This window comes from Medicago sativa, chromosome 7 (genome assembly GCF_051527215.1).
Source record: "Medicago sativa cultivar Bolivia chromosome 7, Bolivia_mono, whole genome shotgun sequence".
Lineage (NCBI taxonomy): Eukaryota > Viridiplantae > Streptophyta > Magnoliopsida > Fabales > Fabaceae > Medicago > Medicago sativa.
Window position 1 is genome coordinate 87,475,101 of NC_140755.1, and position 17,651 is coordinate 87,492,751.

The 17,651-nt window shown below is 31.1% G+C and overlaps 2 protein-coding genes and 1 non-coding gene across 3 annotated transcripts; all 3 read left to right on the plus strand.

Moving 5' to 3' along the window:
- The first annotated feature begins 1,905 nt into the window (after positions 1 to 1,905).
- On the plus strand, positions 1,906 to 5,415 carry LOC146909776 (DET1 complexing ubiquitin ligase). The gene is made up of 5 exons (XM_085725962.1): positions 1,906 to 2,176; positions 2,274 to 2,367; positions 4,610 to 4,670; positions 4,969 to 5,030; positions 5,152 to 5,415. The coding sequence occupies exons 2-5, from the start codon at positions 2,284 to 2,286 to the stop codon at positions 5,224 to 5,226; spliced, it is 282 nt and encodes a 93-aa protein (XP_085582088.1). The 5' UTR covers positions 1,906 to 2,176; positions 2,274 to 2,283; the 3' UTR covers positions 5,227 to 5,415.
- A 1,809-nt stretch (positions 5,416 to 7,224) lies between these two features.
- On the plus strand, positions 7,225 to 9,802 carry LOC146909777 (elongation factor 1-alpha-like). Its single transcript, XM_085724982.1, has 3 exons — positions 7,225 to 7,422; positions 8,030 to 8,524; positions 8,629 to 9,802. Exons 2-3 carry the CDS (start codon positions 8,063 to 8,065, stop codon positions 9,505 to 9,507), a joined length of 1,341 nt encoding a protein of 446 aa, XP_085581108.1. The 5' UTR covers positions 7,225 to 7,422; positions 8,030 to 8,062; the 3' UTR covers positions 9,508 to 9,802.
- Positions 7,887 to 7,958, plus strand: TRNAT-UGU (transfer RNA threonine (anticodon UGU)). Its single transcript has one exon. It is a non-coding gene; the product is annotated as a tRNA-Thr (tRNA).
- Positions 9,803 to 17,651: the final 7,849 nt, after the last annotated feature.

The window sequence follows — 17,651 nt, forward strand, 5'->3', positions numbered from 1 at the left end:
TCTCAGTTAAGCTTTTTTCGACTTCTTAAATGACTTTGACTCCTTATTATGTACTCCATCGGCCCAATATTATTAATAAAATTTTACTTTTTAAATTAATTATTGACGTATTTAATATGTATTTTAAAATTGATATAAGAACTCTAGTTTGCTTACAATGAGATCCACGTGTTTCTAGCGATCCAATATTAGTTGGATAATGTAATAAAAACGTAAAGAAAAAAATGTAAGAGTGATGACAAAACAAGACGTGAGAAGATATACATTATACTCCATCTTGTTTTCATGCTAGCATGATTTTTGTAGACTAGAGAGCACCCAAGGTGCAATCCTTTTCCTTAAGCCTACTCCCGACAGCGTGATAGAGACTAATCTTTCTCTTGGTGTAGACTTGTAGCAGATTCTACACATCCGGTCTCGTGTATTCTAAGAAACATATGATCAAAACGCATAAATCAACCGATAAAAAATATCTATAATGTAACGAATTAAAAATTGAACCCAATCATTCCCTCAAAAAAAATTGAACCCAATCAGAAGATATAACAATTTTTAGAAACTATGCCTCAGATTATATTAGTTTCACAGAAGGAACATGTGAGAAAAAAAAACACATAATCAATTAAATATCTTGAAAGTAATCATTTTATTACTACTACTACTACTGTTTCCTCAAAAAATTACTACTACCACTGCATATCTTCAAAAAAACTCCCCAAAAACAAAAAGTATCTTCAAAATTATAAAGAAATGAATTATTGTTTCTTGAAATGAATTAAAGTATAGTACTTATTTAATTATCAAAAGATGTAATTGTAATTCAAACATCTCTGAAAATATAATTTGCTATAGATTTTTTTCTCAAGGGATATGAATATATATTTTAATATAAAAAATAGGAGAGTTTAATTCAAATTTCCGAAAAGATAACCCCTAAAAATAAAGTTTATGAAGAGAGAAATATAACTTACTCTAGACTATAAGATAACTTGTTATACTTGAATGACATACTTATAGTTAGAGGTGTAGTGATTTGATTTATTTCAGTTTTTGGTGAAAAAAATGTCCAAAACGAGTTAACTACCATAGTTTGGCTATACTACAAATGAGAAGTTAAAAATTCATATATTATCATTGAAGAAATAAAAATTAGTAAATATGAAATATTATCTTCGTAAACTGAAGTAAACATGTATAAATGTTGTTTGTTTTGTGTTAGGGTATTACTAAAATGTTGGAGAGGCTAAGTCAAAGTGAAACTAGTAAGCTAACACTTCATCTGTCCCATAACGAGTGATCTAGTTTGATTATGTACACTAATTCACATAACATATTTTGACTATATTTTTCTAGTGATATATAAAGACAAAGAGTAGCATATAAGATGTCAAATTTGTCTTCATAAATATTATCAAAATATCAAAAAAAAATTATAATTTTTTTATAATAGATAGTTAAAGATGTCAATTGTTAAAATTACACATTGACATTTCTGTCAAAAAAAAAATTACACATTGACATATGTGAAACAATCAAATTAATCTAGAGGTGTTCACATGTTGGGTCGATTTTAACCAAACCTGTTATCCGATCCGATTAAACTTAGCTGTCTTGGGTTGGATAAAAAATACGTATTTTTCATGTCAAGCTAGATCGACCTAACCTGATTATATTTCATAAAAATTCTAACATTTATACTAAATTTTAGTATTTAAAATATTAACACTTGAATTTACCTAAAACCTTTCATAATTAACATATAAAAATGTTAAACTATATTATAAAAAAATTACAATTTCTTTTACACACGTTGAATTCAAAAGTTTGAAATCATGAACTTATTATTACTAGGCAAACTACTTTTCATCTAACTGAGACAATTTTCCCTAAAAAAAAAAAAAATCTAACTGAGACAGTTTGGACCCGAACTTAAACGAGTTGAGCTGGTTTTGGTGACCGGATTCGTGAACACCCGATAAGTAGATTATTGATTGGAGAGTAATCCTTGTTTACCCGCGGTAACAGCAGCAGTATGAATAATCACCATCCTTTTGGTAAAAATGATTGTAACTACATAGCTGGCCGAGAGAGCAAAACTTTTCATCTTTTTTCTCATGTTGAAGAGGACAGCGTTCCATAGAGATCTCAATAACTAATTGATAGTTACTCCACAAGGGTAATATTATCTAACACTTGTTCATGTTCATGATTTTTCAATTTTTTTTTCTCACAATTTTGATTTGTTTTGTGCCTTTGAAACTTGGTGCAAATAGGTAGCAATTCATGGATTCTGTACTTGGTAATTTGCCATCTTATAACCCTCATAATTTCAGTCAGATTCGACCTTCAGATCCTTCCAGTTCTTCTGTAAGTTATTGTTATTTTCCTTTAATTTTATCAAAATATAGTTATTTGATAATCTTGGTAGAGCTTATTCAACTATGCAAATTTAATTTATATTGTTTTATTCTGATTGTGTATGATCCTGTGTTTTTATACTGCCAATGCTACCCTATTAAGAGTCCCACGGTAAATGAGATAAGGTCTGAACATGGGTCCATGCGATCCTCTCCTTATAAGCCGGTCTTGTAAGGTTTAATTAGGACCAATTCAAAATTTTAATATGTTATCACAGCCTATTGAAAAATCCGTCAGGTAGGCTACCTTCTATCAGGTCACCGCTATCAAACAACTCGGGTCATGCTACCAACAAGGTCGGACATTCTTTTAGTTTGTTAAGAATGTGTTGGATTGAGGGTTTAGGAGGGGAAGGAAGGAGAAGGGAGGGGAGGGCTTATTTTTCATTTTTAATTTAAAGACAATGTAAAATGTTTTTTAAAAATAAATTAAGTGTGATTGAAGTATTATATGATCATTTATCATGTTATTTCAATTTTTTTAAAAATATATTATAGTGTTCGTAATTTAAAAATAAAAAGTAAATCCTCCCCTCCCTTCCCCTCCTAAACCCTCCATCCAAACACGCCCTAAGAGTTATAGTCAGTGTTAAGACTTAAGAGGTAGCATTAAGTTAGCAAGAGTATAAGAACTTGGAGCTGATGTACCTTTACTAAGGGTGTGTTTGGTTCTATGGTGACAAAAATTGACTTTGACTAAATTGATTTTATAAAATTCACTTTGTTTGGAAGTGAATTCAAGGTAAAATTAAAAAATGGATTTTTATCAATTGATGTTTTGGATCAGAATTGCTTTTGCATGGATTTATTTGTCAAAAAAATTGACAATTTATTTTATCTTACCGCAGTAACTAGAAATATTAGCTTTTAGGTAGATTGATTTTGGGGCTGGATTCGATTTTAAAGCTATAAGTCAAACATAAAAATTTATTGTCAAATTTGATTCTGGTAGGTACAAACATGGAACCAAACACAGGTTAAAATGTACTATGTGCTTATCCAAGCAATACATACACATAAAGAGACTTGTCATACAGCTTCTCTTATCCCAGCAATACTTCTCTGCAAACTTGCAAAGTATAAACTTAAAAATTGAAGAAATACTCTGCCAATTAGGTAAAGAGAGTAAGGAATTTAAGTTTGTTTTGTTTTATCACATGGAGGAGTATCTCGTGACATGTTGATTGTTTTTCCAAGTTACTTGGATGACCATAGCTCATAATAGAATAACGATGTGGTGGTGTAATTTGAGGTCAGCACTATTGTTATATGCAGCATTGTCTTTTAGAAGATATCCTTTTCATTGGAATAACTTAACTGTTTGTCAAAATAAGCGTAAAGGAATTGAAAGTTTAAAACTTTTCAAACATGGCATGATATTCTTTTTTTTTTCTTCCTTAGTTACTTCTCATTTCATTCTAAAATTGATACTGTAAAATTTGGCTTTCTTTTCCACATTGTAGCTTAGATAAATTTTCAGTAACAAGAGAGTTTTACTTTTTTTCTTTCTAATTTGTTGAAAAACCTATAATTATACTTATTTGTCTTTTTTATCAATAATAAAATATCTCGCCGGCTTTCGGCCACACATACACACACGCACACACATATATCAGTTTCCAATGATGCCTTGCCATAAAATTAGTTATTTTCAGATTTTACAATCTGATGACTATTTTGAAACTTTCTATAGATTTGTTTAACATATTACTAGCAAATGACATTATTATCCGTATAATGAACCGTTAGCTGTTGCAAATCAAGGTCTTTGGATTCATTATATACCTCTACTGAAGGATATAAACTATGTTCACAGAATGTATAAGTGATCCTTGCGTTTATGTTAACAAAATTATTGATGGGGAAGATGCTCTAGTCTACTGTATTTGTCTAAGAAGCTTAAATATAAAAGGTTCGATCTTGAAGTGCAACATTCTGAATGGATCACATTTTTCCTTGCCTTCTTTCTCACCAAGTGAGGAGCATACCAATTTCGGGAGCGTGGTGTGTCGTGTGTGTGTTGTTTCTGACTCGTTTGTAAAGTGAAATTCACTATTTTAAAATAAGTGTTTTCGGGTTCAGCCGTTTTTTCTTATTCAACTTGTTACTCTTTTTGTTCCGAAACATTTTATGGATTACCTAATCATACATTTCATTTGCTTTGTTGAAATGAAGTTTCTATTTTCATGCAGAAAATGACAATAACAACTTACCATCCTACTCACGACAGAACCCTTCCACCACCTGATCAAGGTAGTGACAAGAGCTTTCTTCTACTTCTGTTGTAATGTTCTGCTATTAGTTGATTGATAATCTATTTGAAAAATTGTATCTTTCCTCTGGATTATTCTTTTTCCCTATATCACTATCTGGAAGAAAAGAATTGAAAACAGAAAGTTTCCACAAACCAAACGTACCATATTAACTGTGGTTGCAGTTTTTCTTCTTTATGAAGCTGTATGCTGCATATTTTCTGACAACCTTATTCTTTTGATTTATTTGGGATTTTATGATTGAGGGTTTGCTAACCTGTGGAAAATTCTTTTGACAGTGATAAACACTGAAGCAAAAAATATTCTCCTAAGACATATTTATCAGAATGCTCGGGAAAAGGTTAGTTTTGAAAGTTTGTTTTAGCACATGTAAGGTAGGTATGCACATGAATGTGCAATACTCATCCATCACCATATAGTGGCCTAACTCAACTGCTGCATATGTCCATTTTTCATTGCAGTTGAAACCAAAAAGAGCTGCAGCTGGTAACCTAATACCAGAACATGGATGCAAGCAACCTAGGGTTTCCACCTGACAGTGTTCATTGACCAACTAGTGCATGCAATTGTCAGCTGCTTTCTCAAATGATATATACTCTTATTTTATTGCCAAGAGTTTGGTGCTTGTTTGAAGTTGTAAACTATTATTAGTCCGCTACAGACTTGGAGTGTGTAAATTTGACAACTCCCCCACCAATCAATATATACAACAACTGAAATTCTCATGCTTTTATTGTGTATATTTTTGCACCATGTTATTTTTAGAGGCATTTTGTGCCATACTTCTGCTGCTGCACAACACAGTTGACAGCAGTTTGTTCACACAAGTTAGGAAAAGATACAAATGATCTTTTTCTTTACCAGTACACAAATAATCCGGTAGTACTTGTCGAGACAAAATCTCTAAATTCATGTTTTTTCAAAGACAACAAACGTCTCTATTTTTTGAAGAATAACAAACGTTCTTATTAGAATAAATCGACGTTGATCTCATTTTGTTTTCTAACTTCAGTATTTGCGTGTACGTATTTTAGACAGATTTAAGAATGATTCCTAACAAATTCTTGAAAGAACTTATATAAAAGACATAAAATGTTTTTCAATAGTCCTAAACTAAGGATGAACATTCTTATGAAGAGCATGTTCATTACATTTTCAAAGTATTCTAGTAGATAACAATAACATTAAAGAACATATTTATTGAAAGAAGTTTAAAAGGAATATCATATTCACTATACCAATCTTTCAAGAGGACATTGTAGTGTTCCTAATTTGGATGCTGACATGAAAGTAAGAGAAGTGTTGCATCTACTTGTGCTAGTAAAATTCTAAATTTAAAATGAGTCAACGAGAAACACAAGTCAATTATTTGATAATTTTTTTTGAATAAGATTAACAAAATATTATCCCGCATATGAAGAAAAAGAAAATTAGAAGGTTTGGAACAACTTCTAAAAGGTCTCCAAAAAAGAGACAAAGGCTTGAAAAGTGGACCATCAAAATGACTTGACTTGTGCGCACTCATTCACATCCAATAGACACTTTTGCCTATAAAGAATGAAGATGCATAAATCTATCTAATATTTGAAACATTCTAATCTCTTACTTCACAAGAGAATGATGTGCTAAGCTAAGGTATAGGAAGTTATAAACATACTTTACTATCTTAGAACGTGCCCAAAATTACAGGAGGCTTCAATATTTTGAAGCCAAGAGACCTCACTTGAATTAGTATAACCGAGTTTTCATCAAGCATAAGCCAACATACAAAGTAAGGTAATAATTACCAAAGGTAATAGTGTTGATTAGAGAACATTCTCTAAGAATTATAGTGAAAATCACATAATTGTGAGAGATTGGTCCATATTAGATGAACTAAGATATTTAGTGGTCTAAAAAGGTTTCACTTTTGCCTGGGACTTGGGATATAAGAATGTTCTTTGTGAGACGGATTCTCAGAGCTCTGCACCATGTCAATATGCAAAGTTTCCAAAACCATGCTCCGACGTTGCACTTGATTTCACATTTGATGAAGATGGATTATATTGCTCAGGTTCGTCATGTTTCAGAGAAACAAAAATATACGTGATGATTTTATCGCAAAAGATGATGTGTTTAATTGCTCGAGATGAAAGATTTTAGACGTTGTGACTCTCTTAATGGCCTCTTGTTGCTCAAAGACAACTTGTATTTTAACCCAATTGTTTTGTTGTACTTCTTTCTTTATTTATTTTTTCTCTAGCAACAAAAGAAATTAGTTTTTTATTTTACTTTTAAAAGAATAAATAAAAGGTTTTCGTGAGCTTAACTCGGTTGGTATAGACAATGCATAATATATGTAAGGTTCGGGTTCGAACATCGGCCACCACAAAAAAAAGGGCCAAAAATACTATTTTTGTTTTATAAAAAGTTAATATAACTAGAAACTAAAATTAAACCTCTCAAAAAAAATTGAATAAAATTATTGTGTGAAATAAATTTAAAAAATATTTAACATTGTATATTATTTTTGGACACAATCTTAAAAATACAATTTTTTTTTCTTTTTCTAAACTCATTATCCGACCCAAAATCAACCGATTCAGAATCAATCCCACCGTCCACTAGAAGTCCATTTAAACCCTATAAACCCTTATTTATAAGCCCTACTGCTCGTTGCTCTCAACTCTCATTCATACTTCCTGATCTCTTCCTTGCGACTAGGTTTCACCCGCAGCTTTCTCCTTCACAAGGTAACCAACTAACACTTCCTTTTCGTTTTTATTCTTATCATCATCGATTCATTCATAGTTTATTCGTGTAATTTAGGTTTATATCTGTGATTACATAATAATCAGTTCATTCATCGAACTTATGTGCATGTTTAATCGCAATTCTGAAAACATATGGTGTGATAATCGTTATTTTGTTTATGAATCGGTGGTTTTATTAGCTTATTGTGAATTCTTTGTGGGTTTTGTATTTTCATACTTGATGCATGCATGTAATAGACATGAACATGCGATTATATGATTAAGTTTTTTTTTTTTTTTACTATTTCTTTGGAAGTATATGGTATACTTATATTAATTTATTGTTGGATACTTGTATTACATTTTTAATTATTGACTTGGATTGTGTATTTAATTTTTTTTTGTGTGTGTTTTTTATTATAATATAGTATTTTTGAATTATTTTTTGTATTCATTCACAAGTTGCCCTTATAGCTCAGTGGTAGAGCGTCAGTCTTGTAAACTGAAGGTCCGTAGTTCGATCCTGCGTGAGGGCAAATCAATTCATATCATTTTTTATTTTGGTTTCCAACCCGCTTAAGTGTTGTTTTCTTTGTTGAATTGGCAGATATTTTTATTTTTGTGCTTTTAAGGACAAAAAATGGGTAAGGAAAAGGTTCACATTAACATCGTTGTCATTGGCCATGTCGACTCTGGGAAGTCAACTACCACCGGTCACTTGATCTACAAGCTTGGAGGTATTGACAAGCGTGTCATTGAGAGGTTTGAGAAAGAAGCTGCTGAGATGAACAAGCGTTCATTCAAGTATGCTTGGGTGCTTGACAAGCTCAAGGCTGAACGTGAAAGAGGTATTACCATCGACATTGCTTTGTGGAAATTTGAGACAACCAAGTATTACTGCACTGTCATCGATGCCCCTGGACACAGGGATTTCATTAAGAACATGATCACTGGGACATCCCAAGCTGATTGTGCTGTTCTTATCATTGATTCCACTACCGGTGGTTTTGAAGCCGGTATTTCCAAGGACGGTCAGACCCGTGAACATGCTCTCCTTGCTTTCACACTTGGTGTGAAGCAAATGATCTGCTGCTGTAACAAGGTACGTATTTGATATTTTCCACCCCCCCTTGAAGAAGATGCATTTGTGTTTATTTTTTAAATTAGTTTATGCAAGTATTAATTATTTTTTGATATCTTGAACAGATGGATGCCACTACACCCAAGTACTCCAAGGGTAGGTATGATGAAATTGTGAAGGAAGTTTCATCCTATTTGAAGAAGGTTGGCTATAACCCAGACAAAATTCCATTTGTTCCCATCTCTGGTTTTGAGGGAGATAACATGATCGAGCGCTCCACAAATCTTGACTGGTACAAGGGTCCAACCCTTCTTGAGGCCCTTGATCAAATTAACGAGCCTAAGAGGCCATCAGACAAGCCCCTGCGACTACCACTTCAGGATGTCTACAAGATTGGAGGAATTGGAACTGTGCCTGTGGGACGTGTTGAGACTGGTGTCTTGAAACCTGCAATGGTGGTGACTTTTGCCCCAAGTGGACTGACAACTGAAGTCAAGTCTGTGGAGATGCATCATGAAGCTCTCACGGAGGCCCTTCCTGGCGACAATGTGGGATTTAATGTTAAGAATGTTGCCGTTAAGGATCTCAAGCGTGGTTATGTTGCCTCAAACTCCAAGGATGACCCAGCCAAGGAGGCCGCTAACTTTACATCTCAAGTGATCATCATGAATCACCCTGGCCAGATTGGAAATGGTTATGCCCCTGTTCTTGACTGCCACACCTCCCACATTGCTGTCAAATTTGCCGAGCTTGTTACCAAGATTGACAGGCGTTCTGGAAAGGAGATTGAGAAGGAGCCCAAATTCCTGAAGAATGGTGATGCTGGTATTATTAAGATGATTCCCACCAAGCCCATGGTGGTTGAGACTTTCTCTGAATATCCTCCACTTGGTCGTTTCGCTGTCAGGGACATGCGTCAAACTGTGGCTGTTGGTGTCATCAAGGCTGCGGAGAAGAAGGATCCCGGAATTAAGCCGACTAAGTCAGCATTGAAGAAGAAGTGAACCATGCAGGAAGTTCTATCTAGGGAAGTCTATCCTCTTGATTATAGTAAATGGTCTGTTCTTCGTAGCACTACTGTTTCTTGTTTAGTTAACTTGCTTTTCAGATTAAGTGTCAAATCTGCACCGTCATCTCGCAGATTTTGTTCCCAGAACTGGGTTCTAGTTCGTTGGTGGCAGGGCTTTTTCTTTTTCGTGTTTATGCTTTAATTTCAGTGTTCTGTGAGAACTATTGCTTTTGTAAGCAGCCAGACTGCCGATTTGGTTTAGTAATATCAAACTCTATTTGTGTTTTTTAGTCTGCGCTTGGATTAGATTATTTGTTATACCTGTTCTCTTATTATTATTTTTAAGTTTGTCTTGTTGTTTGGAATATATGGATTTGGTTGGACAGGATGAAGTGAATATGTTTAGCTCAAGAATTTTAGTCTGAAGAGTATATCAATAATTTCTTTTTATATTTTAATTATGTATGTATTTATCTTCCTGGAGCAAAAAGTTTACCTTATTTTTTTTATTTAAAATATTTATATCCAAACCAAACTTTTATTTCATTTTCTACCTTCTTTTACTGGACTTCATTGTGTGTCCTTGGCAGACGATGTTGTCATGTCAGTTGATTTATTGAGTTTCTCTAATATCTTGATCAAATTTGAAGTGTTTCCACTATTTTATGAGCACTATATAACAACAAAATATAGACATGCTGCTGTGTTAAAAACAAAAGTGATTGCTGGAGTCTGAATCTGTTAAGATTTCTGCAATATTTACCACCTGGAGATGTCTTATCCTGTTTTTTATTTGGGTGTCGAATTAAAATCTGCAGTATGATCGTTGGTTAGGATCTTGGCAAAATAGTATATCAAGGTTTATTGTTGATGTTGGATGGATCTCTTTTCTAGTTTGCGTTTGGATTCGAAGCGTAGTTTGGTGCATATGAATTTTGTGGTCCTTTGGTTTGGTTCAGATTTAGCTTGAGCATTTGCATTTACTGCAAAATTTTGCTGAGTTTATAATGCTCCTAAGGCATGCTTATGCAGGTTTTTTTTGTTGTCGTATGGTGTTTATTTGTAAACGTGATGTGTATTGTTTTGTTGTATCTTCTCATTTTGTGTTGGTATAGCGTGTTTTTCGCTCAATTTTCTGCTTCAAATTACAGTATTTTGTTCCAATAAAAATAGTTGAGGTATTTCACAAGGCCTGAAAAATGTATCTGTTGTCTCTTGCGGAAATGATCAAAGTTGTCTACATCAACCACCATCCAACCTTACCATTTAGTACTCTCCCAATTTGTTTAGAGAAACTCAATTGAAGAAAGTGTAAACGTTGAAAAGAAAAAAATTTAGTCATAATTTTAACACTGCCATCCATTACCTAGTGCCATGGTCTCTCAACTTTCTACATCACTTGTTTATAACTGTTGTTTTAACAAACCTGCGACTCTTGTTTAATCAACACTGAATTTATTAAAATAATTTGCTTGATCCTTCAAAAGTGGAACTCTAGCTCTGCCACTGCATCCATTGTTATGGTTAGAAGCAAAGCATTATGGTTGATTAGAGTGTAAAATCAGTAATTACAATCATTAGTAAATAACTGATTGATTGATATTACATGTAGTCTAGTTCAGAATGACAACATTTACCATCTGAGTTGAAAATAAAATGAAGTATCTTTAGCATCTTTCAAAGAGAATCACCTTCTGCTTCTATATTAAAAACACCAAGGTCGAGTTTAAATTGTAAGCCAAGGTGCAAGCCATTCCTTTGAATCTAGTACATATAATCATCCATGTATTATATTTCTCCATGAGTATTTATATTTTTAAATGATTGTATGATTTTTTTGGGTACAATTTATTTTTAACACTATCGAATATATCTTTGTCTAAATATATGACTAAACAATCATTTAATAATTTATCTCTCGTATCGTTGTGTTTCTTGTAGGTTTGGTTTTCCATTGAAAAAAAGTGGATGAGTGCCTTCTTTTAATATAGATAGTTTTTTTTTTTTTTTTGTGGATTATTTGAAAGGGCGTAATCAAATTGTTTTTGGTAATCAAGGCAATCTTAAAGGTCATGTTGATTTTATGAAGCTTTTGGTTTGACATTGAATTAAAACTAAAGCCACTAGCTTTTGCAATTTCTCCATGAGTATTCAAATTTCTCCACAGGTGATTTCTATGAATTATATTTATCCGTGATATCAAACAATTATTTAGCTGATAAGTACAACTGTACAACTTAGTTGATACGTAAAGATCATGTTCGAATTTCGTATCGTCCACTTCTCCACGTGACAAAAAATACATGTGTTTCCTTTTCATGAAAGTTTCTTAGAATTCCCTGTTAGCACCATTGTAAATAAGCACCCCTTTTGTGACACCAATGAATATGGTGCTTATGAAGGTGAGTGCTTGTATAGGCACCCTCTCTCTCCTATTACTCATGGGTCTCACATGTACAATTAATTCTATTTTTTTTATATATTTAATTATTGTATTATTTTGATATTAAAAAATGATGTTGCAATGAATGAAATACATAAGGGTCTTGCTAACAAGTGCCCTAAGGGCATTGTTTAAGGAACCCAAAAAAAGAAACTATGTCTTGAAAATACAAGTCAAACACTTTTAAAAGTCATAATCGTACAATTTTCAATGCAAAAACTGCCACTTTTAGATGCTTAAACAATGCCCTTAGGGCACTTGTTAACATTTTCCAATACATAATGGTCTTCATCCAAATTTTGCCCTGTACCTACAAAGGAGATCACAAATTCAAGATAGACAAACTCTTCTTCAACTTCAACATGATCTTGTGGAGCATATTTGGCAACGTTTTGGGAGTGATAGTCAACAAGATTAGTTGTTATTTAAAATATGCAATTTTTCGTCATTCATGTTATATAAAAATGTTCGTTTTTTTGATAATTTATAATTAAATTATTTCAATATTTTAAAATTATATAATTATGAATGAGTATAAAAATTATTGTTTAAATGAAATGATATGGAGTTATTGCTGGGACCCAATTAATAATTATTTTGAAGTGCTGGGTTGGAGAGATTGAATGTTTATTACATATTAATTATAAAACGAATGACGTGTACAGTTGGGACCCATTTAAGCACCCAAATGGGGTGCTCCATTGTGGATGGTCTTAATGTATAACTATAATAAGTAACTTTTTTTTTGAAGGAACTATAATAAGTAACTTTAAAATTGAACAAATTTATTTATAAACTAAATTAAAGTGACTTTATTATTTTTAATGCAAATAAATAAATGGAATCATATCCTTGTCTCCTCCGCGTGTCAATTGCCTTTAGACCATACAATACAACCTTTCTTCCGTTGTTTAAGGAAATCGTGATCCTCTTGTTAAACGATTTCATTCATGTCTCGCTCTATCTTTTTCAAGGTTTTTTTATTAATACTGGAAAAGATGTTTTTTGTTCTATATTGATGTATTTTTTTTAAAGGAAATTAAAAATAAATTTATATTGAAAGTATAACTTTTACAACTTTTAAGACATTGAATGCACAAGTTCCAAAAAACACTTTCTACATTTGTCTTCTTAACTTATACCTTAACGACATAAGTTAACATTTCACTTTTTTTTTTTGAAAGAAACTTTCTACATTTGTCTTCTTAACTTATACCCCTACGACATAAGTTAACATTCCCTTTTTTTAAAGATTGTTCTATATTGATGTTGATTTTTTTTTACAAGCTATATTGATGTTGATATCACTTTTCAATTTAATCGATACAATACAGAATAAAGAATACTCCCTCCGTTTCACAATACTTGTCCATTTTGAAGAAATTACATATACCAAGGAATCAAATAAATGTTGTCATTTTTGATGAAATTCTTTGTGTGTTTTCTATAATACCCTTACTCATTTATTATTTCATTCTATTATTTCTCTCTACAATAAATAAGTAAGGGTATTATTGATAAACCAATAATTAATGTTGCATTGAAACTTGAAAAGGACAAGTAAAATGAAACAAAATAATTCTCCAAAATGGACAAGTAGTGTGAAACGGAGGGAGTACTATATAATAAAAAACTTGCAACGGGCATAAGACAAAACGTAACCCTTAAAATAGCGATATAGTTAGCTTTTATTGTTAGATTAAATGCATGAAAAATGATATTTCTTCCAAGTTCAAATCAACCTCACTTGTCTATATATTATGCATCATGAATATAATTTAATGGAGAATATTTATATAGTGGTGGACTCAAAGTAACAGCTTATGCTTTCAATTCTTCTCGCCTTGATGTTATAGAGTTTGGTCACGTTATTATAGCACGATTCTCATTCACAAACTCTAGGGAGAGTTTAGTCAGAAACAAGCAAATGTGACGGCTTATATTTTTGTTGGGAAAGCCACTTTATCAGCTAGTCCTATAATTTATTTTGAAGTACCGATTATATCAATTCTGTCATTAGCAATGAAATGTTGTGAGTTTTTTTATCCTAAAAAAAATATTTATATAGTCACAACATCAAATAAAACTCATTTATACATAAACATATCATTTAATTATTTTTAAAAATATGAGTTATTTAATTTTTTACTTTCTTTTTCTTCATTTGTACGTGTGTCTAAGTAAATTTTATTTTTACTTTGTACCCAAAAAAAATATATTTATTTGTACTTGTGAGGAAACAAATATTTTTATATATATTTTTCGCCATACCACTTTGAATTCCGTCAAACGACAAATTTTCATTGAATAAACCATCAATTTCGTCCATGAACTTTTAATTTCTCACCAATTTAGTCATAATAAAAATATACTAAGTAGTCTCTAAACTATATGAAAAATGTCTCTGTAGGCTTAGCTCAGTTGCTAAGGACGATGCATAATATATGTAAGGTCCAGGGTTTGAACCCTGAACACCACAAAAAAAAAAAAACTATATGAAAATCATCAATTTAATCCTTAGTATTAAGATATGAGTTTTTCTATCATGTGCAAATTTGCATACGTTAAAAAATTTTGTATTGGAGTGCAAATTTGCATACGTTAAAAAAATTTGTATTGGAACTCGTACATTTGTATTGGAGTGCAAATTTGCATACGTTAAAAAATTTTGTATTGGAACTCGTACATTTTTTTGGTGGTGGTCGGGCACCCCGGACCTTGCATATTTTTATGCATTGTCCATACCAACTGAGCTAAGCTCACGATGACGGAACTCGTACATTTGATATTAAATATAAATTTTTTGAATAAATTGTTTTCCTAGAAAAAATTACTGCTAATTTGATGAATTTTTATATACTTCACGAACTAAATTAACAGATTTTGTATAATTCAGAACCGATTTAGTATATTTTTATAGTTTATCAATTAAATTGCAAAGAAAATGACGGTTTAAGAATTAAATTGATAGTTTAATCAATTTTCATTGGTGGGTATAAATTCGCAAAGTGTTCTAGATGATGGCTTTCGAGCTACTCGAGATGAGTATAATTCCACCTTTACATCCTAAAAATCAATTAACGTACCAGAAAACCTTCAACGTGTCCTACTTTCTCCCTCACTCACTGATACTATGGTCCGCAGAGTAAGGCCACTATGTCAATCTTAAGGCTTCAAAAAAACAAAATTTATACCCATGAGTCCATGACACCAAATATTATACTCTCTCCGTTTCAAAATGAGTGTCGCTTTAGGCTTTGACACACATATTAAGAAATAGAATGAAATAATCTTTGGATATAACATTTTTACTAAACTGTCATTTTTAAGAAAAAGACAAAATTAAAGTTACATTGAAAATTGTGTGAGGGAAAAGTTAAAGTATTTATTGAGGGTAAAGTTGGAAGAAAAAAATTAAAGTTTTATTGGAAATGTAAAGTGACATTTATTTTAAAACAAATTTTTTTGGCTAAAGTGACACTCATTTTGAAACAGATGGAGTATTATTTTTTGAAAATCAAAATTAATACTTCATTCGATCATATTTATAAGAGAAATTTAGATCAACAAAAGTTGATGTATCTAATTAAAAATTTAATTCAAATACATGAGTAAAATAGAAGACGTTTCTTAAAAAAATATAAGACGTCATTTATTTGAGAAAAAAAAGTATTTTCTTAAAAGGGAAATGTTAGCTTGTGTTTTAAGGGCACATGTTAAGAACCCAAAAAATGGAAACATTTTTTAAAATTTTGTCCATTCAGTTAATCAAAAACAGAAAAATTAAATTTAAATCAATTAATTACAACAAAATATTTTAATTTTTATTTCATTAGGCTGAAGGACATAAATTATCATTTTTCTTTTTTAAATATAAATAAATTTTTTTTTAAGAAAGTGAAGGAGTAAATACTAGAACACTTTCACCACCAAAAAAAAAAAAATACTCGAACACTTTGAAAGAAATATAAAAGCAAAATAAGACTCCCCGCTCGGCTCAAGAGTCACATGGACGTAAATATCGCGATCGGGGAATTTATGTTTTCCAAGAAAGGAATAACGTGATCAATGCCACTGAAGTAGGATCCAAATGATTCTTTCCTCATTAATTACTTTTGCTTATCGGTGCATTTTTTTATAATATGTGAGAGATAAAAAAAAACATCATTTTCAACTTAAATTTTTTCTTTTTGGCTTTGTGTTTCATGACCCATGATTTTTTTTAGAAATGATTACTTTTGTATTTGGGGTATAAGTTAAGAAATTAAAAGTGTAAGTTTATTTTTAAAAGTTATGCATTTAATGTCTAAAAAGTTATATTTTCAATATAAAATTTATTTGTTATTTTATTTTAAGTTCATTAACTTGTGTCTTTAGTACACAAGTTAACATGACCGATGTTTTTTTAAGGGAGAGATAAATGGTTTTTTTTTGTCAAGTAGCCTAGTCACTAGATTCACACACATTATGAGTGGAGAAGTGGGGAATCCAAGGTTCGAACCCCGACCCCTGCACAAATTATCCTGGTAGCTACCAACTGAGTTACACTTACGGGACATGTTAACTAAGGTCTCCGGGGCACTGGTTAAGAAAAATTAATATAGAAACTTTGTATTGGGAAGTGGTGTAAAGTAAAATGTTCAACTTTATGAAAGTCAAAAAATTGTTGTTTGATTATGAAAAAATTATATTTTTACTTCCTTAACTAGTGTCCTAGAGCACTGGTTAACAAGGACACTAGTTAACATATGTAAGTATTGGTGTATTTACCGTTATCATAAATATAAAGCGGAAGTTATTGATTTGAGAATGATGAAAGCAGTAAGGGCACATGTTAATGAGGCAAAAGTAAAAATATTTTATTGTACTAATTTATTTTAATTTAAATTTTATACTTTTGATTAATTGAATGCACAAAATTTAAGAAAATATTTCTATTATTATGTTGCTTGACAAATGTCCTTAGGGCACAAGTTAGCATGACTCAAAGTTAAACGAGTCACTCATTTCAATAGATTCATTCATAGAGAAAAAGGTGTTTGTAGAAAGACTTCCTCTCTTTTATTTTTGTGGGACTTGATTTAAATAAAATAAATGAAGGTTGTTTAAATGGAATGATATAGAATTAATGATGAAATCTATTTAATAATTTTTGCTAAAGTGGTGCATTGGAGGAATTAGATGTCTAGTATATATTGACAAAAAAATTTATAAAATGGATGATTTGAAAGTGTAGAATTCATTTAAGCATTTAAAAAGAGGAGTTGTTATTTTTTTCTTCTTTGGTACAATAAATAGAGGTTTTTTTTAAAGTAATATAATGATTAAAAAAAAATTATCTTTTAAAATAAATAAGAAATTTTTCCCCAACAAAATTGAATAAGAAATCTGGTGTTCAAATGCAACCTTATCACACACATACAATATAAGCAAAAAAGACCAACAAAAATTAATATATTTGATTCAAAATTTATACAAAAAACATCAACTTATGTTGATTTATTTTTACTTATATTTTAAGATGGATGAAATATGAGAAATGATATTTGTGGACCATTATATTTTTCATTTTTCTTTCTCTATTATTTTTAACCATTGAAAAAAGAAAAAAAAATTATCATAAAAGTTATCTTAAATGATTGTTTAAATATCACTAATCATAAAGTATATATCTTTGTTAACTAAGACAAACTCAT